The 27,204-nt window shown below is 61.8% G+C and overlaps 9 protein-coding genes across 9 annotated transcripts; 5 read left to right on the forward strand and 4 right to left on the reverse strand.

Annotated features, from left to right (window-relative positions):
- Positions 1-441: 441 nt before the first annotated feature.
- Positions 442-1,989, reverse strand: VTJ83DRAFT_399 (uncharacterized protein; the record flags this gene model as incomplete). Its single annotated transcript, XM_071010428.1, has 1 exon — positions 442-1,989. One exon carries the CDS (start codon positions 1,987-1,989, stop codon positions 442-444), a length of 1,548 nt encoding a protein of 515 aa, XP_070869752.1.
- A 1,163-nt stretch (positions 1,990-3,152) lies between these two features.
- VTJ83DRAFT_400 (uncharacterized protein) lies at positions 3,153-6,362 on the forward strand (the record flags this gene model as incomplete). The annotated part of the gene is made up of 4 exons (XM_071010441.1): positions 3,153-3,178; positions 3,266-3,321; positions 3,397-3,501; positions 3,562-6,362. The coding sequence occupies 4 exons, from the start codon at positions 3,153-3,155 to the stop codon at positions 6,360-6,362; spliced, it is 2,988 nt and encodes a 995-aa protein (XP_070869753.1).
- Positions 6,363-8,323: 1,961 nt separating this feature from the next.
- VTJ83DRAFT_401 (uncharacterized protein) lies at positions 8,324-9,787 on the reverse strand (the record flags this gene model as incomplete). Its single annotated transcript, XM_071010452.1, has 4 exons — positions 8,324-8,413; positions 8,515-9,083; positions 9,249-9,480; positions 9,611-9,787. 4 exons carry the CDS (start codon positions 9,785-9,787, stop codon positions 8,324-8,326), a joined length of 1,068 nt encoding a protein of 355 aa, XP_070869754.1.
- Positions 9,788-13,223: 3,436 nt separating this feature from the next.
- On the forward strand, positions 13,224-14,639 carry VTJ83DRAFT_402 (uncharacterized protein; the record flags this gene model as incomplete). Its single annotated transcript, XM_071010463.1, has 2 exons — positions 13,224-13,676; positions 13,755-14,639. The coding sequence occupies 2 exons, from the start codon at positions 13,224-13,226 to the stop codon at positions 14,637-14,639; spliced, it is 1,338 nt and encodes a 445-aa protein (XP_070869755.1).
- A 1,145-nt stretch (positions 14,640-15,784) lies between these two features.
- VTJ83DRAFT_403 (uncharacterized protein) lies at positions 15,785-16,787 on the forward strand (the record flags this gene model as incomplete). The annotated part of the gene is made up of 3 exons (XM_071010474.1): positions 15,785-15,795; positions 16,013-16,173; positions 16,411-16,787. The coding sequence occupies 3 exons, from the start codon at positions 15,785-15,787 to the stop codon at positions 16,785-16,787; spliced, it is 549 nt and encodes a 182-aa protein (XP_070869756.1).
- A 435-nt stretch (positions 16,788-17,222) lies between these two features.
- VTJ83DRAFT_404 (uncharacterized protein) lies at positions 17,223-18,795 on the reverse strand (the record flags this gene model as incomplete). Its single annotated transcript, XM_071010485.1, has 2 exons — positions 17,223-17,279; positions 17,386-18,795. The coding sequence occupies 2 exons, from the start codon at positions 18,793-18,795 to the stop codon at positions 17,223-17,225; spliced, it is 1,467 nt and encodes a 488-aa protein (XP_070869757.1).
- Positions 18,796-20,123: 1,328 nt separating this feature from the next.
- On the forward strand, positions 20,124-21,284 carry VTJ83DRAFT_405 (uncharacterized protein; the record flags this gene model as incomplete). Its single annotated transcript, XM_071010496.1, has 1 exon — positions 20,124-21,284. The coding sequence occupies one exon, from the start codon at positions 20,124-20,126 to the stop codon at positions 21,282-21,284; it is 1,161 nt and encodes a 386-aa protein (XP_070869758.1).
- A 425-nt stretch (positions 21,285-21,709) lies between these two features.
- VTJ83DRAFT_406 (uncharacterized protein) lies at positions 21,710-23,019 on the reverse strand (the record flags this gene model as incomplete). Its single annotated transcript, XM_071010507.1, has 2 exons — positions 21,710-22,286; positions 22,760-23,019. 2 exons carry the CDS (start codon positions 23,017-23,019, stop codon positions 21,710-21,712), a joined length of 837 nt encoding a protein of 278 aa, XP_070869759.1.
- Positions 23,020-24,099: 1,080 nt separating this feature from the next.
- Positions 24,100-25,597, forward strand: VTJ83DRAFT_407 (uncharacterized protein; the record flags this gene model as incomplete). Its single annotated transcript, XM_071010518.1, has 2 exons — positions 24,100-24,311; positions 24,376-25,597. The coding sequence occupies 2 exons, from the start codon at positions 24,100-24,102 to the stop codon at positions 25,595-25,597; spliced, it is 1,434 nt and encodes a 477-aa protein (XP_070869760.1).
- Positions 25,598-27,204: the final 1,607 nt, after the last annotated feature.

The following is a 27,204-nucleotide window of genomic DNA, read 5'->3' on the forward strand; positions in this document are numbered from 1 at the left end:
GGTTGAAAGTGGGTGGTGTTGTTGTTGTTGCCGATGAGAAGGATGGGCATGGGTGGAGTAGATCCAGCGATGCCTTTTTTTTCTTCTTCTTCTTCTTGTCTCTGCTGCTGCTTCTTTGTTCCTGTTCGGCTTGATCCTCCCATTCCCTGCGTCTCTCTGCGTGTCTGCGCGATACCGTCGACACAACCTCCCTGCGTTGAGGTATTATTCTGAAGTGCATGGATGCTGGTGGGCTGTCATGTGGCCATCAATCTTTTGATTCCGCCGGGGCCGTGTCACAGGCATGGTGCACCTCGGGGATGAGATGGATCGCAGAGATGAAACTCGGATACGAGGAGTCCAAGGAGGAACCGACGCGCTGTACAAGGAGGCGGTGGGGAGGGATAAGAATAGACAGTGGACAGAAAAAGAAAGAGAGAGAGAGAGAGCGACTTGCGTCCCTCAGTCTTCGTCGTCGTGGTCTTTCCGGGTGGCTTTGCGCCGACGGATCAGCTCTCCCAGGGGAATCTCGTCGTCGTCGTCGGGATCGGATCCACGCACGGGCGGCGGCGAGGCGGGGCGGTCTTCCTCGACGTCCTCGTCGACGCCGTAGTCCCAGAGGCGGTCGCCGTCCGAGTTGGTCCAGGGCGCGCGGCGGCGGCCTGCTTCTCGGGCGTCCATCTCTTCGAGCTCCGCCGCGATCCCGCCGCCGCCGTGCTGGGTCCGCACCATCTCGCGCAGCCGCTGCCGGCGCTGCCAGTCCTCGTGCTGTCTCTTGGCAAAGGCCGCCTTGAGCTCCTCGGGCGTGCGGTAGGCGTCGTAGTCGACGAGAAACCCCCCTTCTCCTTCTCCTCCGGCGCCGCCGTCTCGGCCGTTCAGGCTTTGCCGCTGCTGGCGCCTTTGCTGCAACGCCTCGCGGCGCATCTTTTCCGGGTCCGGCGGCGGCCACATGCCTGGCAGGTCGTTGAACCCGTTCTCGTCCCAGCGCCAGCCGGCGCCGACGCCCGGGCGGGCGTTGTCGACGACCGGGTGGCCGCCAAACACCGGCAGGAACCAGCGCAGGGGGTTGCGGGTGCCCATGGCCTGGGCCATGTTGGCGAAGAAGCCAATGTCGTAAGGGAACTCGACGCGGGCGAGGCGGGCGCGGAGGACGGCGGCGTCGTCGGCCCAGAAGGGCCCGTCGTCGTCGCCGTTATTGTTGTTGTTGTTGTCGTCGTCGTGGCGGTTTCCATCATAGCCGGCCGACTCGGCGCGCGCGGCGGCCGCTTCGTGGCGCTCCATCTCCCAGGCCTCGATCATGGTGCAGTTGGTGACCCAGGAGCGGACGGTGGTGACGAGCATGATGAGGAGGGCGAGCGAGGTGACGAGGTGGGCGAGGGCGAGCACGGCCAGGCCGGCAAGGCTGCCGACCGAGGGCCCCAGGTAGGCGGGGAGGTGGCGGTCGGACCAGACGAAGGCGAGGCGGGGCCAGAGGAGGGAAGCGAGGTAGGCGAGGGCGAGGTTGGCGTAGACGAGGAAGCGGAGGAAGTCCGGAAAGGACTGCATGGAGACGCAGTTGCCGGTCCACGGGCAGTGGTGGTCCATCTTGGGGATGCAGCGGGCGCAGTGGCGGCAGTGGTGGGCGCGGAGGGGTTTGGGGCGGGAGCACTTTTTGCACCATCGCGTTGTTGTTGTTGTTGTTGTAGTGGTTGTTGTTGGCCCCGAAGAAGAAGAACCAGACGAGAGGGGGGCGTTGGGAGAGGAAGAGGGCGGAGAGAGCTGTTGGGAGGAGGGGAAGACGTAGCGTCCCGGGTCGACGGTGCAGGCGCGGTAGTAGCACCACCAGAGGCAGAGGAGCAGGGCGTTGAAGGTGAGGGACTGGCGACGGGAGAGGGGGCCCGGGGCGATGTTGGGATCCGAGCCGAACAGGTACTGGGAAAAGTAGCCGAGAAAGGCGATGAGGGTGCAGACGGCGGGGATGTAGACAAAGTGCAGGCCCCGGGCGGCGGGGCCCGTCTGGATGGACGGCATCGGATGCGGTGTGTGAGAAATGGCGCTGATGACTTGGGTGGCGGTTTGTTGAATGAGGGAGGCCCAGATGCTGTGATGGCTCCAACCTAGGTCGATACCTTGATTCTTACCCCAAGACACCTTACCTAGGTCTGTCTACCCACCCGGCAGGTAATCAGGTAGATGGTTCGTTGTAGACATGGAACCTGCCCTGAATCTTGGGAAAACAAGCTGGAGTGCCTGAGGGTACCTCCAGGTGCCTGCGGTGTAGGCAGGTAGGTAGGCAAGGTCAGGTAAGGTATCTCGAGGGAAAGAGGGCGAGGTTGGAGGACGGGAGGATGACGATGCCCGTCTGGATGGTCTGGATGGCATGGATGAAGGGGATGAAAGAGGTGCCAAGGCATTCGAGACGCGACGCGGCTCAATCAAGAAGTGGACCAGGGATGCCGCCCTGGACCCACTGAAACATGGCGCTGGATCCCCCCCCCCCTTCCCCCCCCCGCCTTATAGGGCCCTAGGTACCTTAGGTAACTACCTACCTGAGGTACCATGGTACTATGATGGTACCAGGTTTCAGCAGTCCCGGCCGTTTCCAGCGGGTCCCTCGGACAGCCCGTCATCCTCCCGGGCAAGGGGGGGAGGGCTGCGAGGCCGCTGCACTGGAAAGGAAACCCAACGTTAGCAGGTAGGACCTGAGGTAGGTACCCGACCTTCCAGGTTACCTTACCTGGTACCTAGCGTGCACTCCCACCCCCCCCCCCCAAAAGGAAAAAAAAAAAGTCACAGGCAGGCAGTTCGTCTTCTCGCTCCACCTGCAACCACCAACCGTGAACCCCTGGGCCACGGGCCACCTACACCACGCAACAAAAAACCATACAAACCTGGAACACATCAACACATCAAATCACCCTTCGATTTTTCACTTGGATGGGCTTGGGGCTTCCACACTCGCAAAGCAGAGAGGCCACGGTCCCGACATCACAGCTGCATACCTACCTGGTACTATACTTACCTACCTACCTTGGCTCAGGCAGCCGGTGATTCTCCGCCTAGGCATTACCTACTCGTAGGCCGTTGCTGGCTGGCTGGATGCATCTGGCTCGTCGGGCGATCCGGGCAGGGCCTCGGCGCGGCCCCTAAAAACATCCCTCTTCCTCTTCCTCTTCTTCTTCTTCTTCCTCATCATGGCAAACGCATTGGCGGCGTTGTGGTGAGTCTTGCATGCCCCCTGGCTCCCCCCCATCTCAACGCGTGTGAAGTTCATCCAGACTAACACCCCCCATCCATCCCTCATCAGCGCCGTCGGTTCCTTTCTATGGATTGCCCACAACCTCGAAGACCACCAGATCATTGGTGAGAGACCTTGGCTTGCCCTCTCTTGTCTGCATCCGTCGGCTGGCTGACCACCTCATGGCATATCCATGGCAGAACACCCAAGGCTCTCTTCCCTCCTCGTGCTCCTCATCGCATCCATCGCCTGCTACGCCGTGAGCTTCGGGGCGGCATGGCTTCCCGGCACCCACGGCCGCTTCGGTAAGCAAGCGCTTCATCCCTAGGTACCCATCCGTCCAAGACTAACGATGCACGGTTCAGACGATGAGCTGCTCCCCTCCAAGCCGAGGCGTCTCAACCTGCCTCCCAAGCCCAGGCGATACTTCCTCCCGGGCCTGGCCATCGCCCTTCTGCTGCGCCTCGAGCTCTTCCACCGCGTCACCCTCGACCTGCAGTGCTCCGCCCAGGGCATCGAGGCCTTCCTCCCCCTCGCGATCCTCCTCTACGAGCTGCTCCCGGGCCGCCGCACCCGCCCGGGCCGCACCACCGCCGCCGCCGATGGCGACGACGACGACGATGACGACCACGACGATTTCGGCGCCACCATCTTCGACGCCCTCGGGAGCTGGTTCACCGAGTCCCGCTCCTCCCTGACCATGGCCGTCGTCATGCTCTCCCTCGGCACCTACCTCGCCGCCTCCCAGGACCCGCGCTCCACCTTTTTCTGCGCCAGCCGGGATGCGAGCTACCTCGTCGTCTTCTTCCAGTGGCTCGGCCTGCTGCTCGACGCCGCCATCGCCATCATGCTGTGGCGCGTCCTGGCCTGGTCTCGCACCACCAAGAGCCGCCTGAGAACCCTGAGCGGCCTCCTGCTCGCCGCCTCCCTCGGCACCGCCTTCTTCTACTGGGCCTCGCGCGTCTACCTCCCCAGCCCCGCCGAGAGCTACTCGTTCCGGGGCCTGGGCTCGCTCTACGCCTTCGACGTCGCCTTTGACGGCCTCGCCCTGTCCGTCTTCCTCGTCGCCACCGCCTTGATGACCGCCGAAGGCGGCGGGCCTCTGACCCTGGCCGCCACCATCACCTTTCTCTTGGGCCTGACCGAGGCCGTCCGCCGCACCTGGCTGGCCGGCACCTGGGAAAACGTCTCCCCGGCCACCGTCTACCTCGCCCTGACGCTCGTCTGCGTCGGCTTTTCGTGCTTCGCCTACGCCAACAACGTCGTCACCGTCGTCTTCGTCCATCGCGCCTTGGTCGTCTTCCTCCTCGTCGCCGTCACCGTCGTCGCCGCCATCTACACCCCGGTCAAGGCCCTCCGCGTCGTCGGCCAGCACCCCATCTCCCGCCTCATGTACGACGCCCGCACCGAGGCGAACCGCTGGCTGGTGCGTGCCGCCGTCAGCGACTCCCTCCGCGTGGCCGTCGACGAGTACAAGGAGCGCCACAACGGCCGGGCCCCTCCCCCCAAGTTTGACGCCTGGTACGACTTCGCAAAGCAGCGCCGCTCCCTCGTCATCGACCACTTCCCGCAGATCGAGAACGACCTCCTGCCCTTCTGGGGCCTGTCCCCGGCCGCCCTGCGCGACGGCGTCCGCCGCGCCGCCGAGGAGCCCTCCATGGCCCTCCTCGAGATCAAGGGCGGCCAGGCCCGGCACAACCTCCCCCCGGGCAGCCCCGATCTGCCCGTCATCAACGACCTGCTGGCCTTGATCAAGGACTTTGCCGAGCACCTTCCCGACATGGAGCTGGCCGTCAACCTGGACGAGCGCCCCCGCGTGCTTCCGCCGGCCGACGTCGTCCAGCGGTGCCTCCGGAACGCGGGCCGGAAGCGCGCCGGCAGGTTGTTTCCCAGGGCCGCCGGGCCGAACGCCAACGCAACGGCCGACGCCGGGTCCGAACCGGCAGCCGGCGCCGAGCCCGAGCCCGAGCCCGAGCCGGCCGCGGTGAAGCGCGCCGTCCACGACGAGGCCCCGACGCCCGACGGGGGCTTCTTCACCTCGGCCGCCGCGCTCCGCGAGATGACGGCCCTCACGTGCCCCACGGGCACCCGAGGCCGGGCCGGCACGCACTGGGACGTCCGCGACTTTTGCGCCTCGTGCGCGGCGCCGCACTCCCAGGGCCAGTACCTCGCCGACTGGGAGCGCGCCCAGGACATCTGCCACCAGCCCGACCTGTTCCGCCTGCACGGCTTCCACATGACGCCCTCGCCGCTGCGCCCCCTCCAAGAGCTGCTCCCCGTCTTTGGCCGCTCCAAAACCGACAGCTACCGCGACATCCTCCTCCCGCTGCGCCGCATCGCCGAGCCCCCTCCCCCGCCGCACGAGCCCTTCGACGTCAAGCACAAGTCGGTCGCCTGGCGCGGCAAGGTCGACCGCGTCTCCACCACGTACGACCAGTTCCGCGGCGGCCACCAGGAACGCCTCGTCCACCTCCTCTCGCGGCCCGCCCGCTCCGACCGCTCCCGCGTGCAGCTCGTCCTCCAGGACCGCGACACCAAGGCCACCCGCGTCGAGCTGCACCAGGTCGCGACGGGCGCCGCCAACGACTTCCTGCCCCTCGACGTCGCCTTTTCGTCCTACGCCCCCTGCCGCGCGGCAGGCGGCGGCCAGGCCCGCTGCGCCGCCGCCGGCGTCGACCCGGCCGCCGAGTTCCGCATCGCCGACGCCGCCGAGGGCCCCGCCGCCGCCCTCAACGACCCGCTCAGCCACCGCTACGTCCTCCTCGTCGACACGGACCACGGCCCGCCCCGCGACCTCCTCCGCGCCCTCCGCTCCGGCTCCGCCCCCATCGTCGCGAGCCTCTTTCGCGAGTGGTACACCGACCGCCTGCGGCCCTGGGTCCACTTTGTGCCCCTCGACCTGCGCTACCACGCGCTGCACGCCACCATCGCCTACTTTGCCGGCGTCGAGAAGGAGAGGGGCGGGTTCCGGCTCGTCCAGAGCAGCGGCGCCGACGTTGCCATGCCGGGGCGCGACGACGACGGCCGCTGGATCGCCGAGGAAGGCCAGAAATGGGCCGACAAGGCGCTCAGGAGGGAGGACGCCCAAGTGTACCTGTTTCGCTTGCTTTTGGAGTGGGGGAGGATCGTGAGCGATGAGAGGGATGCGTTGATGTTTGTTTTGTGAAATCTTATCAAAAAAAGTCTGGTTCGTTTGCGGGTTGCAGGTCTTTGGGTGAAGAAGGGGCATACAGCATGTTGGCATATTGTCATCCTTGGTTTTTTCCTTGTTTCTAAGAATACTATACCTATACAAGTAACTAATGGCTGGGCCATGTCAATATATGGTTGGAGGGATGCTATGGATCAAGTACCCCTAGATCCCTAGATATACCCCCGGGTACTTGGACGCCGGCGTTCTTTGGATTTTGTCCCAATGTTTTCTTCTCTCGCGCGCACTCCCTCTTCGTCTGCCCCCCTGCTTCAGGTTTTTTTTTTTTTTTTTTCGTTCCAGCGGCTTTCCCAGCTCCATTACTTCCATGGCACTACGGCCAACCCACACTACCTATGCACCCTGCACCGATCCTGTACGCAGTACTGGTCCTGCACTGATACGTCTGCACCACTCCCTTCCCCCTCCTCCACCCCTTTCCTCGGCTTCGTCCCGGGGGTAAACGTAAACATCCAGCCTAGAAAAAAAAGACAACCCTAACCACCGAGCAGCACCGACCCCTTGGCCATTTAAAAATTAAAAAAAAGCATCCAAGTATTGATTGATACCTAAGGGAACCTTACCTTCCATACCTCGGACCTATCCGGGAGGCCCGGCCACGGGCCATCCCATGCGAGTTACACCCGTGTAACCGGCCAAGGCCTCATCGGCCGGCCGGTAAAGTGCAGCTTTCCAGCCCAACCCAAGGGTCCCGAGGCTCTTCTTGGCCGGGCCCGCCGTCTCAGGCACCGCTCCGTGGGGTGTGTTGCACGCGCGGATGCGGCGCGGGCGGGTGACGTCAACTTGTTATATAGTTATTCTTGGAACCGTCGCACAAGTTTCGCATGATTAGCCACGATCGGTACGCCTTGCTTATTGCGGTACTACAGCACAGCAGAACACAGCACGGTTGTTCAGCCTCGGGAGGGCGACGGCGGCGGTGGGTTGGAACTTTGCATGTATTCATTGATACCGGTAGGTCAGATGAGGCGAGCAACAGGGGAAAAAAAAACGGTTCACGGTGAGAAAACGTAGCTTCTATCAAAAGAATAGTCGGTACACCCGCCGAAAGGGGGCTTCGTAAAGAAGAGAGAGAAAAAAAAAAAAAAAAAAACTCGAGCCGTGTCGGCTCATATCATTACTAAGAAGCCTGATGACCTGGTATTGACTGGTTCAATGCCGAGGTGTGTGTTCCTCCGAAGCCCGTACGCCGGATGTTCATGATCTCCCGAACCATCTCCCCCCTCCCCCCCTCCTGTGGTCTAGATCTCCAACCCAACTCCAACTCCAACCAACCTTTGCGCTCCCATCTAGTGAGTCCGGCCCAACCCCCCCGACGGCCGAGATCGAATGGTGTTTCTTTTCCTTGAGCCCGCCATCTCTACCCATGCGCCCAGTCCCCTGCAGATGAATAAGGGAGGAAAAAGAAAAGGAGGAAAGAAACTTGGAGCTAGGAAGAAGGAAACGAAGGAGAGGAGGGCAGGGATGAAGAATTAAAGAATAAAAAGAAAACAAAAAGAACAAAAGCGGGAGAGAGAAAGATGAAGTGGACAATAGAAGAGATGCGCCCTCTAACCCTTCCCAAACCCTTTTTGTCTAGGTGTCCCCGTTGACTGCGTGTCATAATAATGTCGTAAGATCATGTCGCTTCGTCGTCGTCGTCATTGTCGTCGTCGTCGTCGTCGTCGTCGTCGTCGTCGTCTGTGTCTGTCTCATCATACAATGGATTCGTCGCATCATCACGAGCGGGAGGGCGGGTGCAGTGAACCCCTAATGATGGAAGGAAACCAAAAAAAGAAACGCCGGTAGTCCTCAAAGGCGAAGAAGAAGAAGAAGAAAAAGAGAAGGAGGAGAAGAAGGGAAAAAGAAGGAAAAGAAAAAAAAAAAAAGAATGTAAAGGTGGGTTGCATGCTCCATCAAGACTCTCCGTCAGCGCCTCAAGAGCTATGCAGCGTCTTGAACCCGGTGGTGATGAGGCTGCGCTTGGGATCTCGCGAGTCGCACGGCGCGCTCCAGTAGAAGAGGCCCTGTTGCGCAAGCCAAACGAAACTCTTGTCAGCGACCGCTCCGCGAAGAGAACACGAAAGAGCTATGGGGGAGAGAGAGAAGGGAGGAAGAGAACACGTACCCCCAACCCCTTCTGCTTGCAATACCCCGCCTTCAGCTTGACGCTCTCCGGGTTATCGTACGTGACCCAGACGTCGCCGCTCGCGCACGACGCCGCGATGGCGCGCTTGTCGAGCGTCTCCTTGGCCCCCTTCCTCGGCAGCTCCTTGTACTCCAAGGCGCCGCCGCCGCCGCCGCAGCCGCGGTTCTTGTGACCCGGCCCGGACACGCCGGCGAAGCTCCGCCCGAAGAGCGGGATGCCCAGGAGCACCTTCTTGCCGGGCACGCCCGCGGCGGCGAGGTGGCGCACGGCGGCGTCGATGGACGGCTCGTCGGGCCGCATGGCGTAGAGCTGGGCGTGGTGGCCCGACTTGGCCGTCCAGGGGCCGTAAAAGTCGTAGGCGACCAGGTTGAGCGTGTCGAGGTAGTCGACGGCGGCCTGGCGGAGGTCGATGTTGCGGAGCACGTCCTTGACGGCGGGCAGCGCGGCCGTCAGGAGGTAGCGGTCCTCGGGCAGGTGGACGCGGATGGCGGCGAGAAGGGAGAGGAAGTCCCGGCCTTGGTCCGGGGTGAGGGGGTACTCCCATACGACTTTTGTTGTTGTTGTGTGAGCAGCAGTGATCGGATCCCCAAGAAAAAAAGAAAAGAAAGGAGGGATGAAAGAAAAAAAAAAGAAAAGAAAGAAGGAATGAAAGAAAAAAAAAAGAAAAAAAAGAAAGAAAAGAAATAAAAAAGAAAAGAAAAGAGACCACTCACTGTCGATGCCGTCCAGATCCGACGCCTCGATGAGGCCGCGGGCGGCGCGGGCAAACTTGTCGCGGAGAACGGCATCGGCGGCCACGATGGGGAACGTTTCGGCCGAGCCGCCGCCGCCGATGGAGAGGAGGACCTGCAGGTGGGGGTATCTCTGCTTGATATGTAGGAGCGATCCCAAAGCCCCTTGGCAACCATCGCATGGCGCTAGGACATCGGCCCACTCGTCGCTGAGCTGCATGGCGGGGAGGCGTGCTTTTGTTAGGAAGAGGTCCAGACGGGGAAGCCATCCAAGGCATATCAAAGACATTGGGTAAGGAGAAAGAGTGAAGGGGAAAAAAGAAAAAAGAGAGAAAGCCACTTACAAACACGTCTCCGTTGGCCGTCACGTTGGCGTAGGCGTAGTAGACTCGGTTAATGCAGCCATAGTTGAGCTGTCCCGGGGTGTCGCCGTTGTAAACTCGGGAGTTGGGGAAGTAGACGGCGTTGGTGTACATGACATGGGAGAGGCTGGCCAGCCTCGACTTTCTTGATAGCGCCATGGCGTAGAGGATCCTGCGTCTCTCTCCGTGCTGAGAGGTCGGGACTGTGAAGGAAGGGTCCGGTAAAATACAGGAGAAAGGGATCAAGACGGGGCGGGCGAATGAGTCTGATCAAGTACAAGCTAGCGATGCGTGAGACCCGCCATGGCTCACTTAAAACCACGACGACCAGGCCACATCTTTTTGTTATCTTTTTTTTACTGGCGTTTCCAGGCCAGGCCAGGGGTATGCCAACGCATGCCGGAGTGATGTGTTCAAGTGTTGGTCGGGCATCAAGAGACAGCGAAAGATGGCACTGTCGCAATGTTTATACCCTCCCTCGGCGTAGCAATCGCACGGCATCTCTAGCAAAACCTTTCGGAAGAGGTTCCTATTGTTGCCTGGCGTTCCTTTTTTTTTCTTTCTTTTTTCTTTTTCTCTTCTTTTTTTTATTTGCAGGCACCAAGGAGAGCCCAGCCCGCGGCAGGTGTCTGTCTATCTGTCTTGTTTGTCTGTCTAAGGAAGCGTTAGACGAAAGACATCATGGAACATGACGGAGCCTCAGAGGCGGGACGGAATCAAGGGGGGGAAAACTCACCGCCCGTGAAGGAGGAAGAGTGAACGCGAGTCGTTGGGTGGCCAAGCAGCTGAAGAGAAACCCGCCGTCTTGCAAACCGCCAGCCCGGACGGCGAGCTGCGAACGAGGTGACAAAGCGGCCGTGGCCAACCCGACCAGGGAAGCCAGGGCTGCTGTTGCGAAGGAACATGCACGAAAACACCCTGCAGTAGCGAGGGCGCCATGGCTGTGGATACCGGAGGCGGCTCTCGGCAGGCTAGGTACTATACAAGGAAGTCATGCCCACTGTGGATCGTGCCGTGCCGGCTGGATAGGCCTAGCCTGGTTCCGGTGGCGGAGCGTCTTCCGCATCTGTGCCGTTGCAGATCGGCTACCTTTCTTGCTGTTGCTGCTGCTGCTGGCGGAGCTGCTCCATCGATATTCCTTCTCGGTGACCTGGGTGCGAGGAGACGGACCGCAGGCCAAAGGCATTGCGTCTGCCGTTGGGGATAAAAAAAAAAACAAAAACAAAAACAAAGAGTGCCATGGGAGACGGGGTGCCGTTCGGCGACGAGAAGAGAGCCTAACAACGGGACATCAAGGTCCTCGCAGCCCCCGATCGGCAGCATGATGATGGCCGAGGTGGAGGAGCCTTGATTTGGATCCGAGGTTGGCCTGCAGGGCAGGGTTCTGGACAGAAGGAGCATCGAAAGGCAGCGTAGGTGTCAGGCTGGCATGATCCCCCAGGGCCACGTTCAAAGGCATGACTGCGTCTAGGGGGGGGGGGGGGGGGGGGGGGGCGACGTCTTAGGCCCAAAGCACGCCGAACCAGCCCGCCTGGCAGGGTCCACGCCATGTTTGGGCGCTGCGAGGTTGACCATGCTGGCATCCTTCGTGGCGGTGTTGCTCCAAGAAAAGAAGGGAGGTTCAGAGAGCGCGCCGCCAGGGCGAAACGATCTGCCAGCGCAGCAGAGAGCAGGCAGGCGGTCGATGTGTTGGGAAGTGAAGGAGCTTGGAGCGAGGCATGGGCCATGCCGTGAAACCCGAGGGGAGCGTCGAGCAAGGAGGTGAAGGCACGGCACCTCACCGACTTCCCCAAGGGGGCACCAGGCCGGCAATGGGATCCTGACAAGTCATCAGGCGTCCATTGGGATCGGGATTGAGTCAAGGGCAAGCGTGTGCCTTTGCCCTCTTTGACTCGTGCGATGCAAGTTCTCCCTCGGGCCCAGATGACCTGGGAGGGCCCCGTGTCCGGGATGGCACGGCCTCCGATGCCTCTCCTCCGTGCCTGACCAATGGGCCCTGGCCTGATGGCCCATGATGGCTGGCGGCTTGTTCTGTCATCTGGCTGACATGGTTCATGATATGCTGGGGAGGGATGGCCGCCTTCGGGCTCGTCGGCGCTGCCCAGGGGCGGGCACAAGGTTCTTTGGGGGTTTGTGCAACACGAATGTTAGGGCTGTGAAACCGAACCCGGGCCGCCGAGAGCGAGGGGACTGCCCGATACCCCGATGGTCATGGCTGTGGTTGCGCGCCGCCCAACCTATTTCGGCGGCCAAGCGCCGTCTTGGCCATGCAAGTCATCCGCGGGCCAGGGCGAGGAAGCGGACCCAATCGCCTCGGGGCCCGAAGGGCTGGGAGTCCCAGACGCTTGTCTCATGGTCTCAGCCTGGCCGCTCAGGCTGTTTTGAAGCTGAGCATCGGGGGAGGGAGAGCCTCCGGGCCTGCGTCCCGAACCGCGGTCCATGGGCGGCGTCCAAGAGAGGAGCGCAGGCGCTGCCGCGAGAAATCCCTCGCAAGCGCTCGCGAACGCGGCTCGGCTCTCGTGGTTGTGGGTTTGTCGTGCCCCGATAACCTGCTCACGGTTGGGCCGCTGGGTCGAACTGGCATGGCATGGCTGGGCAGCAGAGTGTCCCTGGCCCGGTGAGGCTGTTCTCGCGAACCCCCTGGGCGGGAGGCATGCCAGGGAATGGATACCGGCCGCTTCTCACGCCGCATCGCATCGCCGGATTGGGGGAGCTGTCCCACCCTCCAGCGCGAAGGAAGGGTGTGTAACCCTCGGAGCCTAGGCGCCACCTGCATGTCTCCGACGCCCCGAGGTGACGCAAGAATCTAGGAAGGCCGTTGGGTTCAACGCGGTGGCCCTCCTTCAGGGACGCCGCACCAAGAAAAGTCCCATCATGGACCGGCTCTGGATGAAACTGGAGCCTTGCCCTGAAAAGGAGTGGACGATGCTATACTATATACACAGTATATTCGACCTTCGACCCCGCTCGGCGATGAAGAAGACAGGGATTTGGGGATTGATGGATTGAATACTATACTAATTCACCAAAAGACGGGATTGAGCGGCTCCTTGGTTTGAAGGATGGCGGGTTGGATGGAGTCGCCAGCCCCGCCGCCCCGTCAACACAACGTCACTCTGCGCCACACGGTGCCCCTCCTTTTCAAGGTGGGGTGTGCGGCGTGTGTGGCTTGGCACTTCCATGCGCATCATCATGGTTCCGCCTGATACCTATCAACCAGGGGAACCGGACCTCCTGACGGCCTCCTGACCTCAACAACAACAACACTTGACTTGATCCATCCCGCCCCCCAGCGAATTTCTCTTGATTGCGCCTCCTGTGACCCAGCATCTCGGTTTTTTTTTTTCTTCCTTTTTTTTTTTTTTACCAGATAGTTCAGCCAAAGCATCCCTTCAGCGGTGCCCAATCCTCGACCGGGACTGCGAACCACTCGGCCCTTGACTCTCAAAGCCGTCCACAAGAGCGCCCACGACCCAAGTGTTGAAACCCTCCGGGGATACCGACCAGAAACCTCGAATCCCATCCGCCATTTTCAGCGCAGAACCTCATCCATCGCATCCCTCTCAGAACCCCATCGTCGTAGCTCTCGTGCGTAATGGCGGACAACGCGGAGGCCGGCAGCGACGCCGGCGCCGAGACGCAGGTCACCTTCAAGGTCAAGTGTCCCAACGACAAGATGCACACCATCACCATGGCCGAGTCGGCTACCGTTCTCGACCTCAAGACGAAGCTGGCCGGCAGCGACTACGAAGACGTCCCCCCCGAGAGGCAACGCCTCATCTACTCGGGCCGCATCATGAAGGACTCGGACGCCCTGAGCGTCTACAAGATCAAGCACAACAACACGGTTCACATGGTCAAGAGCGCCCGTAGCAACCCCGCTCCCGCGTCCACCTCGGCGTCCAACTCGACCCCCGCGCCCGCCGCCGCGCCCCAAGCCATGGCCGCCGGCACCCACGCCGGCGATGTCCTGGCGGGGCTCACGGGCGCCAGGTACGCCGGGCTCGCCAACCTGCCCAGCCTTGATTCGTTTGGTCCCGACTTTGGGGTACGTCGCTAGGCTTGTTTGCCGGGCCATGCCAGCCGGCCGGGATCGTGGCTAACCAGGCATTCTCCTCGTGTCCAGATGGGTGCGCCTCCGTCTCCCGAGCAGATGGCCGACATGATGCAGAACCCCATGTTCGCGCAGATGATGAACGAGGCCCTCAACAACCCGCAGTTCATCGACACCATGATCCGCAACACGCCGACCCTCGCCAACGTGCCCAACGCCCGCGAGATCCTTCAGTCGCCCCAGTTCCGCGAGATGATGACCAACCCGGACATGATCCGCATGGCCGCCCGGATGCGCCAGGTGCTTCAGGGACAGAACCCTGCCTTCCCCGCGCCCGGCGTCGTCGACGGCGCAGCCCCGGCCAACAGCGGGGCGGGAGCTGCGGGGTCGGCGCCTGCGGGGAACCTCAACGACGACCTCTTGCGAGCCCTCTTTGCGGGCAATCCCTTCGCCGCCCCCGCCCCCGGCGCGAATCCGTTCGCATCCCTCCTGGGCATCGTGCCGCCGGCGCCCCAGGCCGCCGGCGGCGCGTCCGCCACGACCTCGGCGACCTCCACGACCGCTCAGCCGTCGGCGAACCGCGAGGCGCCCGCCGCCGGGAGCACCACCCCCGAGGGCCAGGCCGGCGCCGCCAACGCCGGCAACCCGCCCCCGAACCCTTTTGCCGCGCTCTTCCAAAACCCGCCCCCGACCCCGTTCGGCCTGCCTCCCCTCACGCCCGAGGCGGTCCGGCAAATGGCAGAGATCTTGGGCATGGCCCCGCCGGGCAGCCCGGGAGCCGCAGCGGGAGCGCCGCCCGCGCCCGTCGACAACCGCCCGCCCGAGGAGCGCTACGCCGAGCAGCTGCGCCAGCTCAACGACATGGGCTTTTTCGACTTTGACAGGAACATCACGGCGCTGCGGCGCAGCGGAGGGAGTGTGCAGGGAGCGGTGGAGTATCTGCTGTCGAACCCATAGCAAGGGGCTGCGTTGCAGGAGGAGGCGTGAGGAGGAGGATGGCGGCGGACGCGGCGGACGCGGCGGACGCGGCGGTGTTCTGAGACGGCGTCGTGGGAGGCAGCAAGGATAGTAATTCTGATCATGGCATGGAAAGAGGAGCGGCTACGAGTACTGTATGTTGACATGATTGCGTTTATCTTTTTTCTTGTTGTCGGTGCGAAATCCAAGCACCCCAGCCGGGCAGGGCTTACAGCCATGAGATCTCGGACAAGAACGTCGACCACCACGCAGGCAGGCACCTCTGTCATGACCTTGAGAATCCCTCTGAACCCGTGCATGGCTGCCGTTGCATGCCATGGCTCCATCTCTGCCTAGGTAGGCGGTCAAGGTCAGGTGGTCTTCTGCCATTCCCTATCCAGGCCATGGTTCCCCCTGAAAAGCACGCCACACAGCACACCACGGATGGTGGTTACATACGCAGTACAACCGCAAACGATCCCGGGCCCCTGATTCGGTCAGGTGTGTATCGGCGGGAGGGCCCGGTTTTTTCGCCATCCCCCCCCCCTTGTAGTAGTTATGAACATACATATCTGCAGCGGTCAGCGGCTCGGATCCGTACCGCAGCGTTACGGATCGGATCGCCGCCGCCTTGCATGGAGGACATGTTGCTCTCCGACTTGGCCCCGGCGTCGCGCGCGCGCGTTTGTGTGTGTGTGTGTGTGTATGCATCTGTGTCATACGCCCATCTCCTAGCTACCTTATCCGCAGCGTGCATTCAGCACTTTGTCGAATGGCAAACAAACTGTAAGTATCCTGTACAACTCGAGCCTTGATTGTGCTCTTGCCTGCCTGCCATTCGTGCTGGTTCGGGTTTGCAGGCACAGCGTCCGTTTCGCACGTTTCGGACCCTCCGCGTCGTTTTGCGTGTCAAGGTCCTTCAAACGCAAACACGCCGCCGGTCCGTCCGGTTTCCCAAGGAATAAAAAAAAAAAAAATAAAAAAAACCATCGACCCCGCCCGCTCACATCCCAACCCACACGCAACCACTCCAGCAAACAAAGGCGCGCGCGCGCGAGCTGCTTCGAGGTGTGTTTCTCAGCCGTCACGATTCGAGGACCCAACATCCAAACATTCAGCACCGAGCACCTTATCCAAGCATCGCCATGTTTCAGTGGTACGTGCGCCTGAAGCTCCTCCCCGGCCAAGCCAGCGACCCCTCGCATCGCCTATGGCGAAGGGGTTGGGCATGGATAGTCTTTTGTTTCTCTCTCTCTCCCTCTCTCTCTCTCTCTCTCTCTCTCTATGGCCTCCTGTGCTCATCGCCTTCTTTTTTTTTTTCTGTCTGTCTGTCCGTCGGCGAACCGCCCACCCAAGCTGACCTCCCAACGCAGGTACCAAGCCCGCCTCGCGGCCCGGCCGCTGCTCACGCAGGCCGCGACCACGTCCCTCCTCTTCGCCGTCGGCGACATCGCCGCGCAGCAGGTCGTCGACCGCCGCGGCCTGAGGGGCCACGACTACGTCCGGACGGGGCGCATGCTCCTGTACGGCGGTGGTACGTAGCACCTCTCTTCCCTCTCTCCCTCCCTCCCTTCCTACCCACCTACCTACCTACCTGGCCACCCACCACCCTGTCCTCTTCTCTCCCTCTCCCTCCTCCACCCTCCCCTCTCTCGTCCTGTCCGTTTGACCAAGCATGACCAAAAACAACCAACTCCAACCCCCTCCCACCCCCGGCGGCCTTCCCGCCGCCTCCCCCCCCCGGCTTCGCTCCCCCTCCTCCGTCCAAAAGTCATCTTTGGTCCCTGCGCAGCGACCTGGTTCCGCCTCCTGTCGCGGCACGTCCGCCTCGCGACGCCGACCGCCACGACCCTCGCCCGCGTCGCCTGCGACCAGGGCGCCTTCGCGCCCGTCTTCATCGGCGTCTTCCTCTCGAGCATGGCCGTCCTCGAGGGCGGCTCGCCGCGCGACAAGCTCCGGGGCACCTACCGCCAGGCGCTGCTCAGCAACTGGATGGTCTGGCCCTTTGTGCAGGTCGTCAACTTTGCGCTCGTGCCGCTGCAGCACCGGCTGCTGTTTGTCAACGTGGTGAGCGTCGGGTGGAACTGCTGGCTGAGCTTCCTGAACAGCAAGGAGGCCGCGGCCGAGGAGAAGGGGAGGGAGGAGTGAGAGGGGTGGCTTGGTTCGGTCGCGGTGCGCTGGCAGGCTGGAACGAATGAAGGGCAATCCATTCTGCGTTGCATGGTGGCATCGAGCAAGCTCTTGGGTTCGAGCTCAATGAAGAGCCGTCATCGATCGATGAGCAGACAGGCGTGGTTGGGCAGATCAGATATACGAATTCCCCAAGGACAGACAAACGTCTGGTCCGGTGAATCTGGCCACCAAGAGCACGTCGTTTTATTTTATATTCGCTTTTTGTTCCTCTTGTTTCTATTATGTGTATGAAAAAAAAAAAAAAAAAAAAGAAAACCGCGGACGGCATGATTAAAAAAAGGGCACGATACATCTTGCTCGCCGCACCTTGTTCTTGCTCTCTTCACCACACCATCCTGGCTTAGACAATCCCCATCACAGCTTGGCAGCACATGGCACCATCAGCCGATCTCAAAGAGCGGCCGACGTGATGGTCTGGCCCTTGTACTTTTCCAGGCCCTCTCCGCCCTAGAAACGACGTCTGTCAGCACACAATCCTCACAGGCATGACGCTGCGCTACCAGCGACGCTACCAGCGACGCTCTTGGAAAAAAAAAAAAAAAAAAGAACTTACATAGCTCAACAGCGGGCTCACTTCCACGCCCGGCTGCCCCTCGGCCAGCTGAACCTCGGCGCCGGCCGCCTGGAGCCAACGCAGGCCCTGCTCGAGGATGTCCTTCCGGCTGGTATCGGGATCGTCCTCGCCGGTGCCGCGGGCGTTCTTGAGCGGGCTGAACTCGTCCTCGCGGCGGACCTCGAGGCAGGCGAACCGGGAGAGCTCGAGCTGCGGGAACACGTCAAAGACGAACTGCTCGAGCTTGATGCCGTTGGGCTTGGCGGGCTTGACCGTCTCCCCGCCGTTGTCGAGGTCGGCGTAGGGGATCTTCTTGCGGGCGACGTGGTGCGGCAGGCTCTTGGCCCACTGCGGGATGGTGGCCAGGAAGGCGACCGAGTAGTAGTGGTTGACAATGTTGGCGGCGCGGAAGCGCAGCACGCCGGGCTGGTCGGGCTCCTCCTCGGCGGCCACGGCCGGGTCGATCTCGCTGTACTCGACCACGTCCGGGCGGCCGTTCTTGGCGACGATGAGGCCGACGCTCTCGGCGGCGTTGCGCTTGCGCACCACCTTGGTGGCGATGTCGACGCCGGCGGCGGCCGAGAAGCCGATGAAGACGGGGTCGGCCACGCGCACGAGGCAGTTGTCGACGCAGTAGGCGTGCACGTGCTCGACGCCGCGGCGCTTCATGTCGTCCAGCACGCCCGACGCGACCAGGGCGTTGTAGATGCCGCCGTTGCCGTCGGGGGCCACGGCGACGCGGCCGCGCGACTCAAGCAGGATCTTGCCGTCGTTGGAGATGCAGGGGAGCACCCCTTGCTCAAAGATGAAGACGTTGTCGGGCCGGAGGCCAAAGTACTGCTTCTCCCGGAAAAAGGCCTCGGTGGGGCCGCGCGTCGGGCCCGACGTCATGACGTACCACGGAACCGAGACGCTCGCGGCCGGGACGCCGGCCTTGGCGGCGGCGAGCTCCTCGATCTTGCGGATGCGCTCGGCCTGGATCTGGAACAGGGACTTGCTGGACGGCAGGCCGATGTCGAAGCAGCCCTTGGGGGCGGAGCTGCCGAGACGGGTGCCCTGGCCGCCGGCCATGAGGACGACGCCGACCTTGTTGGCGGCGATCAGGTCGAGGCCCTGGCCGTACCAGCGAGCGATGTCGTCGGGGGACGAGTCGAGGATGCTCGCGCGGGCCGAGTCCGGGAGAGGCTCGAGGGACGAGGGCTTGGCGGCATCGTTGGCGGGCGGCGCGAGGGCTTTGGCGGCGATGGCGTTGATGTAGTCGGGGTCGAAGGCGGCGAGCTGCTTGTAGAGAGCCGTCTTCTCCTCGCTCGAGAGCGAATCGTAAAAGGTAAAGACCTGCCCTTGGCCGGCGGCCTCGTACTTGCTCTTGAGCGCGGCGAGCTGCTCAGGGGTAGGCTCGGTGATGGTCATGGTGGAGGTTCAGGAGAAGGGGGGGGAGGCGGGAGAGATGGAATGCAACCTGGAAGGCGGGCTGGAAAGTAAACAAAAAGAAAGGAGGGAGGGTTGGATGAGGAGGATGGAAAGCGAAGGTCAAGAAGAGAGTACGAAACCACCGGAACCGCTGACCTTTCAATGCCCAACGGCCCAACCTGACCCTGGAATTGAGAAGGGCTGGGAAGATGACAGAAGCAAGCAACCTGCAAGCAACAACAACAACAACAACAGGAGAAGGACCCTTTTCATTGGGAACGGATCGGGTACAGCCCCCCAAAGCAGGTCCCAGATTGGAAATGCCCCGCCCCGCCTCGGGTTCCCATCACGAACTGACTGGACCCCACTCCGCCATTCGACATCAGCAAGAGCGGGGCACCAGGGGAACCAGGGGAACAGGGGGAACGACGAGGCGCTGAGGCAAGCAGCCCGAAACGGTAATAACGTAAAGGTGATGCGGTGTAGGGCCGGGAGACGGGGCTTGGCATCTGCCGTCTGCGACCCGGGACCTGGCTGGAACCCTGGATGCCGTGGTTCAACAAAGTAACCAACTAGGTAATACCAGTTAATTCTTATGTACAGGTAACTTGGTGATGAACCTGCGTTTAGGTAATACCTCTCCCGTTACGATGGTTTTGCCAATTAGTTAGTTACCTACCTAGTTACCGTACAATCATAAGTCCTCACGTAAGAAACCTTGATCCAACACACAAGCTGCCGCCGAAAAGGTTCACCTAAGTGCTCAACAAGTATTTTACCAACCTAGGTACGGACAACTGTTGTTGAACGAACGTCTGAGGGTTCGAGCTGGGAACCTTGCATTTCATCCGCATCATCCACCCCTCCCCTCCATCCCTTCCCGATCCGTGGTCGTTGCCTGAAGTGAACGGGGCAAGGCAACCAAGCCACATCCTTACGGGTTCGGTATGGAGGCTGGTTGTCGCCACACTTCAACAACGCTCAGGGTGAGAGGGAGATGCTGAAACCGGTTCCAGGCAGGCAGCTTCGCCTCTTGACAATTCAAATCTACAACGATTGGCAAGGCTCATTTCCCCCCCAGTGTCCACGCTGCTTTGTTTTCTCCGGGGCCGAAGGATACCTTGAGAGAGCAGACATCACAACTGCACCAGACCAGTTGGTTCTCCAAAAAAAAAAAAAAAAGAAAGAAAAAAAAGAAAAGAAAAGAAAAAAAAAAAGGCCCAAGGACATCAATTGGCACAGCCTTGTCCATCTTGGACAGGAAAGGTCCAGCACCTTCACCCCCCCCCATCCTCTCCTGGAAACGTTCAAACTGCTCGGGACCGACCATGACAACCGAAACCACCGAGGAGACGCGGCCGGCGCCGTCCTTCGCCGGCCGCCTCGAGCTCAACAGCTTCCGCTACACCCCCAAGAGCACAGCGCCCTCTGCCATCCGCCGTAGCCCTCGTCTCCTTTCCCAGCCCTTCTCCTCCTCCTCCTCCTCCTCCTCCACCACCACCACCACCACGACGCCAGTCCCACCCCAACCCTCATCCCCGGCCAAGCGCAAAGCTTCCGACGTGGACCCGGCGACCGCCGAGCCGGAGGACGCATCCGCCACCGCTTTTTCTTCTTCTTCTTCTTCTTCCAGCGACACCGCCAACCAGACCCCTCCCGCCGCCGCCGCCGCCGCCGCTGCCGCTGCTGCCGCCGCCACCGCCTCCTCCCCCCGCTCCACCCCGTCCCCGCGCAAGCGCGCCGCCAAGAAGCCCAGGTCGGCCACGGGCTACGCCCCGCCCTCGGCCTACGCCCACCTGCCCCCCGGCATCCCCGACTGCCTGGGCCCGGGCCTGCTCGTGCTCTTCATCGGCCTGAACCCGGGCGTCGAGACGGCCCGCCGCGGCCACGCCTACGCGCACCCGTCCAACCTCTTTTGGAAGCTCCTGCACGCCTCGGGGGCCACCCCGCGGCGGTGCCACCCGTCCGAGGACCGCGCGCTCCCCGCGCGGTACGCCCTGGGCCTGACCAACATCGTGTCGCGGCCGAGCCGGTCCGGGGCCGAGCTGAGCAAGGCCGAGATGGACGCCGGCGTCGCCGTGCTCGACGCCAAGTGCCGGCGGTGGCGGCCCGAGGCCGTGTGCGTCGTCGGCAAGAGCATCTGGGAGAGCATCTTTCGCGTGCGCAAGGGCCGCGGCATCACGCCGGCCGAGTTCCGGTACGGCTGGCAGGACGAGCGGGAAAGGATGGGGGCCGCGGCGGAGGGGGATCCGAGCCCGGCGGCCGACGGCGAACGGGAGGACGGGGTGGTGCACGCGCCCGGCTGGAAGGGCGCGCGCATCTTCGTGGCGACGAGCACCAGCGGGCTGGCCGCGTCGTTGCGACCGCACGAAAAGGAGGCCATTTGGAAGGAGCTGGGGGATTGGGTGGTGGCGAGGAGAAAGGAGAGGGCGAGGGAGGGGGATAAGGTTGCCAGAGAAGCTCTGGAGGCGGCAGGGATACGGGTGTAGTAGGTGTAGTCATAGCAGGTCATTGCTTCGTAAGGATGCTGGGTAGGCGGATTGGGCACAGGCTCCCAATGATGATGCTCTCTTGGATGTCTAGACATCATGATAGGTATCACATTATAATAATCAAGAACGCGGCTAGATAGTGTATATGTACTTTCCTACTACTGCCAGCCCGATTCATTCTTATTTTTCCCTTGGGTTCTTCACGGTTCGTGCATCCACACATCCACTGCATCTCACTTGTCATTCCAACCCACCAGTTCGGTTCCCAACAATCCTTAGAAACCCTAAACTCCGTGTACCCTCGAACCACTCGTGACAACGGGTATCAGCGCCGAAACACCGACTCAAGAAAACAAAAATAATGACAAAAAAAAACAGGACTCTCCAAGGGACGAGAGAAACGAAAAAGAAGCGAAAAGCGACTAGGCCGTCGTCAAGGCGATGGCCGCCACGGCCGCAACAACAGGCCACCATCCCGCATGGACCAGCAGCGCCCGCAGCCCGCCGGCCGCGTTGTCGGGCTCCTCGTCGCCGCCCGCCGCCGTGGTCCCGTTGGGCAGCGTGCCGTTGAGCAGGATGGTGCTCGTCCCGTTGACCGTCGCGACCGTGATGACGGCGTGGTCGAGGGCGTGGAAGCTGCCGTTGCCGATCAGGTCCGCCAGGTACGCCGTGTCGTCGGTGAAGTCGCAGGAGCACACGAGGTACGGGTCGCAGGCGCACGACACGGGCTTGGACTCCTCCTGCTCGCTCGTCTCGTTGTAAAAGGTGTGGTGGTGGGGCCAGTGGTACATGTAGGCGCCGTACAGCCAGACGCCCGGCCAAAAGGCGAGCAGCGCGGCGCCGGCGAAGACGGGCGCGATGCCCGAGGGGGACCGGTTGCCCGACTTGTACGGCACCACGGCGCCGCCGCCGTAGTACCTGCCGCCGCCGTAGCGGGGCTGAGGGCCCGTGCCGGTGGTGGTGCGGCCGCCCACGTTGGAGTTGGGCGAGGTGCGGCCTCTGGAAAAAGGGCGAGGTTAGGTGGTTAGCATGCAGGCCAGGTCGGGCGTGTGTTGGGCGCCGGGGCTTGCCACGGCGTGGCAGGGAGAAAAGAATCTCAACGCACAAAGAATTGGAGGTGGGCGGCCTGGAGCTCGAGGACCCTGTGCGCGACCCGGTCGAGGAGGAACCTGTCCTGCCTGACCCGCTCGACCCAGAGCTCGAGGATCCTGAGCCCGAGGTCCCGGACGAGGAGGAGCTTGACTTCCCCGTCCCGCTGGACCCTGAGGAGCCCTTGCTGCTGCCGCTGCCGTGGAAAAAGAAGGGAAAAAGGACGCCGGTTACCACCGCTGACTTGAACAAGGGGGGGCGCGCCAACGACCGACGGGGTCCAACAAGCTCCCCGTTCTCCCGCGATACGAGGGGCAGGAAAGAGAGATGAAAAAAAAGAAAGAAAAAAAAAAAGGGCACCAAAGGAGTCGGTTGGTACTTACGAGCTGGAGCTGCCGCTGCTGGAGCCGCCGCCGCCGCGACCACCGCCACCGCGACCGCCTCCACCTCCGCCGCCCTTGCGCTTCACCAGATCGTTGATGGCTTCGGGCGGCGCAAGCAGGGCGGAGGTCTCATCGCGCTTCGCCTGAGGGCTCCTCGCCGCTGGCCGGTGTACCGCAGCCTCAGCAACGGCCGGCGCATCGAGAGCGCCGGCGGCGTTGACGAGCGCCGACGCGAAAAGGAGGATTTGGGATAACCGCATGGTCGCAAGACGGGTTGTAAGGATGGCGAGAATAGCGTTTAACCAAACAAGAAGAAAACAACCATATGTCGAGAGCGTTTGGTCTGCTGTCGTTCAAATACACAGCAGTGTATGTAGGTAGAGAGGTGCGCGAAAAAGAAAAGGAGAAACGCTCGGCCGCAGGCGTTGTGCTAGCGTCTCCCGACAGGGTTTTGGTTTTTGGTTTTGATGAACGGGCTGCAGGATGGGGTGAGTGGCGTTGTGCTGAAAGCAAGGTTCAGGTCGATGATAACCGCGCCGGGTTCTGGTGTCGGCGGGGGCGCGTTGATGCCAAGGAACCAAAGATGCGGAGACCGACTTTTTCAAAGTCGCTTCCGGGTTTCTTTATGTAGTGACGCAGTTACGCAGTAGTTAGCTAGTTATGAATCCAAATGGAAGCTTCCCACTGACCTGCTCAGCCCCCTTTCCATCTGGTGACTCTTCGGCACGTCGTACCGAAGACGTGCAGCGGCTAAACACTAGATTGGTTCCTTTTCCGAATCCTACAGACGTATACTATGTATAACCCTGGAGGTGATCTGTCATTGATTCATGCCCTTGCAGCGGCCCAGTTAGCTGTCACTCGACGTCCATTCTGTGTACCACAGTACTGCGTAGATACCTGACGGTGGCTTTCCTACCTGACGGTAGCACACACCGTACATCAGGTACTGGGAGCGCGCCTACACCAAACAGGAAAAGAAGCCAAGCTGGACCCAAACACTGCAGCTCCGTAGTGTAGTACCGTTCCCTCTAATTGGGGCGACCTGAGCGACAGGAGAGAGAGAGCAAGCCGTGGGCCTGTCCTGCGGTCGCTGGCTCTCCCGCTCACATGGTGGCTCGTCAGCCAATCAGATGCCGCATAGTCTAGCAGGGAACAACCCGGGCCGGCCCCACATGAAAACGCTACCAAGACAATCTCTCGGCGCCTTGAGATGTGCCTTGCCAGATGGACCCGCCCTGCAGGGAGTTACCTAACCACCTGCACTGCCTCGCAAAACACCTTGCATCATAGCGACCGACCCCAACCCACCCACGGAAGCCTGTCAGCAACGGCACCTCATGGCCGCATCAGACGACCAACAAACGCCGTCTCGCTTCTCTCAATCGGTCAGCTTATCCGGCATTCACGAACCCCCAAGAGCTCTCTCACGCTTGGATCGCACACCCATTTGGGGCTTCGCTGCCATCATGGCCCCCTCCCATGACCGATCCCTGCTCGACCGGCTGAACGCCCTCAAGCCAACATCGCTGTCCCTGGAGAAGCCGACAGAGTAATCCTGCCCTGCATCCACCCTGCCAGAGGTAGGCCCCATCGCTAAAGCAGCGCGCGTGAAGCACAAGTTCCCCGCACCCGCCGCCAGGAGCTCAACCGGCCTCCAGGGAGGATGCCTTGGCGGCACGACTTCGGAGCCTCCGTGAACGGTCGGGTAGTGCGGGTCCCGAGACAACCGCGGCTCGACCGGCCGCCCTGGACGATGGGTCAGGCACGGGCAAGCCAATCCTCCAGGGCAAGGTACCCGGCGAAACCTCCTCGCGAGACGGGACGGCCCAGCCTGCTCTTGGAGGAAGCCCGCGCGGCGCGGCGAGCCCACCATCCACCTCGTCGTACCGCTTCGCCGCTCTCGAGGCAGTCGACGACGCCGCAGTGGATGAGCTTCTCGAGGCCTTGGCAGACGAGGACCTCGATCTAGGAGAGGGCGAGAAAGAGGAGGAAGCGGAGAAGGAGCAGGGCGCGGCAGAGTCTCTTGTTGTCGGGGATGATGCAGTCACCCGGCCCCAAGACCTGGAGCGCCTGCTGCGGTCGCTGCGGTTAGGCTCGGGCGACCCGGCCTGCGCAACGGCGAAGCCCCCGCCAGGTGGCAACGGTGGCGGCGAAGGTGGGGACGGCGGCGTTCCTGGTGACTCTGACGACTCCGACGGCGAGCCCATGACGCGCGAGGTCGAAACGATCCTCGCCCGGCTCGGCGATGAGATCAGCTCTCTCCCTCCCCCCTCGTCTCCCGCGGCATCGCAGGAGAGGCGAAACACCACCATTACCACCACCACCACCGCCGCCGCCGCCGGTGACGACGACGAGACGTCGTCCTCCCCCGTCGCTCTTCCCGACGTCCCCTCCGCCCAACCCGCCAACGACGACCCGTCCGCCCCGGACCGCTCCTTCGCGTCTCGCCTCGCCCAGCTCCGCGGCCTCGGCCCGCTCGACGCCCTCGGCCTCCCCTCCGCACCCACCTTCCTCCCCTCGGACGGCGGCTCCCCGCAAGGCCGCGGCCTTCTCCGCTCGCGCACCAGGTACACCGACGCCGACCAGCGCGGGTGGTGCGTTGTGTGCCTCGAGGACGCGACGATGAGGTGTTTGGGGTGTTCCATCACCCACGGCGGCAGCGGCGGCGGCGGTAGCGTTGGTGAGGATGGAGGCGAGGGTGAGGATGCGGGCGATGCCTACTGCGCGAGGTGCTGGCGGGAGATGCACGTTGGTCCGTCGGCGGGGTATGATGAGAGGGGCCATCGGTGGGTGAGGCTGGACGGTCAGGTAGGGAGGCCGGGGATGTACGAATAGCCAAGGTACGTAGGAAGTGGTGGTGGGTGTTCCATTCCTAGCTACCTACCTACCTGAACCTGACCCATCTAATTACCGCCCTTCCCGCCGTACCTGGGTCGGAACTGTTGATCTTCCTCTCGCGATCGGCCGTGATGGGGCATGATGCGTACTCTTTGAGCTGGGATGGGCTTGGAATATAAGCAGCGCATCCAGAGGAATCTGGTACATACGGCCATACCCACAAGAAAGCACGGGATCCCGTCCGCTCTCCCCTAGTTAAGCTTGTGAGGGCTCGAGTAGTAGTTGGGTCGGTGACGACCAGCGAATGCCGGGTGCTGTATGTTTTTTTTAGCCTCTTTTGCTTTTTTTTATTTTGCCTCTTCTTTCTTTTCTTTTTTTCTCTTTTTTTTTTACTTTGCCTTTTTCTTACCAGATTGTTCTAGCTGCATATCCCCGGGGTACGCTAACCGATCGCGAAAACGGCTTCCTTCTCACCGCCCACTGTCAAGACCTGCGAAGATGGCCAACTCCAACTTTGCCTTTCAAGGACTCTTATGTTCCTTTGTAGGTACTTCACCGTGAGGAGGTACGCTCGAGGGACCAATCACGCAGACGGACCGACCACAAACAAAGCAACGATAATAATGCCAATCCTGCTACGCAAGAGTGTTCCGCATCCTCCCCTCCAGGCTGCCCTCCCGCCGCAAAACCGCCCCCGGCCTGTCGGTAGCGAGACTCGGAGCCTTGGATGCGCGTGACGAGCAAGACAAGGCATCCGGTTTCCGCGATGGACACTTCAGGGCGTCCCGGAAATCTCTGAGAGGCGCCCGGTTAGCCCGTATCGATGGAGAAGCCCGCCGGAAGAACGTGCAACGCCGGCCGGATGATTTTACGGCGGCGTTTCCCCCGCTGGTTCTGATGGAAGCTCCATGACATAAGAGCGCCCCTGATCCTAAGCAGCTGGAAGAATCAGGCTTGGCGACAGGAAGTACTATAAGCCCGGGCGGGCGTCCTTGCGGTCTCCAGAGCGACAGAGCTATCCGACAAAAGGAACTCGGAGCTGAGGTGCTGGCGCTTTTCTCGCAGAGGCCGATGCTCATACTCATTGTTGCACAACCGACGCTCATGCTCCTCGTTTGAAGCTCCGGTCTCGCGTCAATGTTTGAGCTCTGCTACCCTTGATGCCGAGCAGGCGAGACGCCGTGTTGGAACCCGAGGTGGATGGGAGCGCTTCGAGAGCGTCGGCGCTCAGATCCTGCTCGGCGCACCTTGCTGCCGGCCAGGTTGCCGAAGGCGGCCGAAAAGACCCCTAATTACCCTTCACCTTCCTGGTGGCCGCTAAGGGCGGCCACGGCTACAAGAAAAAAAAAAAAAAAAACAAACGTAGGCGACCGAGACGCTGGGCAATCCAGCGGATTCGCCATGCTGCGGGACATATGGGAGAGCGCGGGAGCGGCGGCGTTGGAAGCCGAGGAAAAGGACGCGGCCGTGATAAGCTCCAATGTGTCGCTGCGTCCGTGCTGACTACCGATCGCTCCCGATGATCTCTCCTGCAGAGAATGTCTCCCTGTTGTCCGATGGAGATGGAGACGCGGCGTTGGCTGCTCGTTTGAGACCAAAGTTCT

Source organism: Remersonia thermophila, chromosome 1 (assembly GCF_042764415.1).
Source record: "Remersonia thermophila strain ATCC 22073 chromosome 1, whole genome shotgun sequence".
NCBI lineage: Eukaryota > Fungi > Ascomycota > Sordariomycetes > Sordariales > Chaetomiaceae > Remersonia > Remersonia thermophila.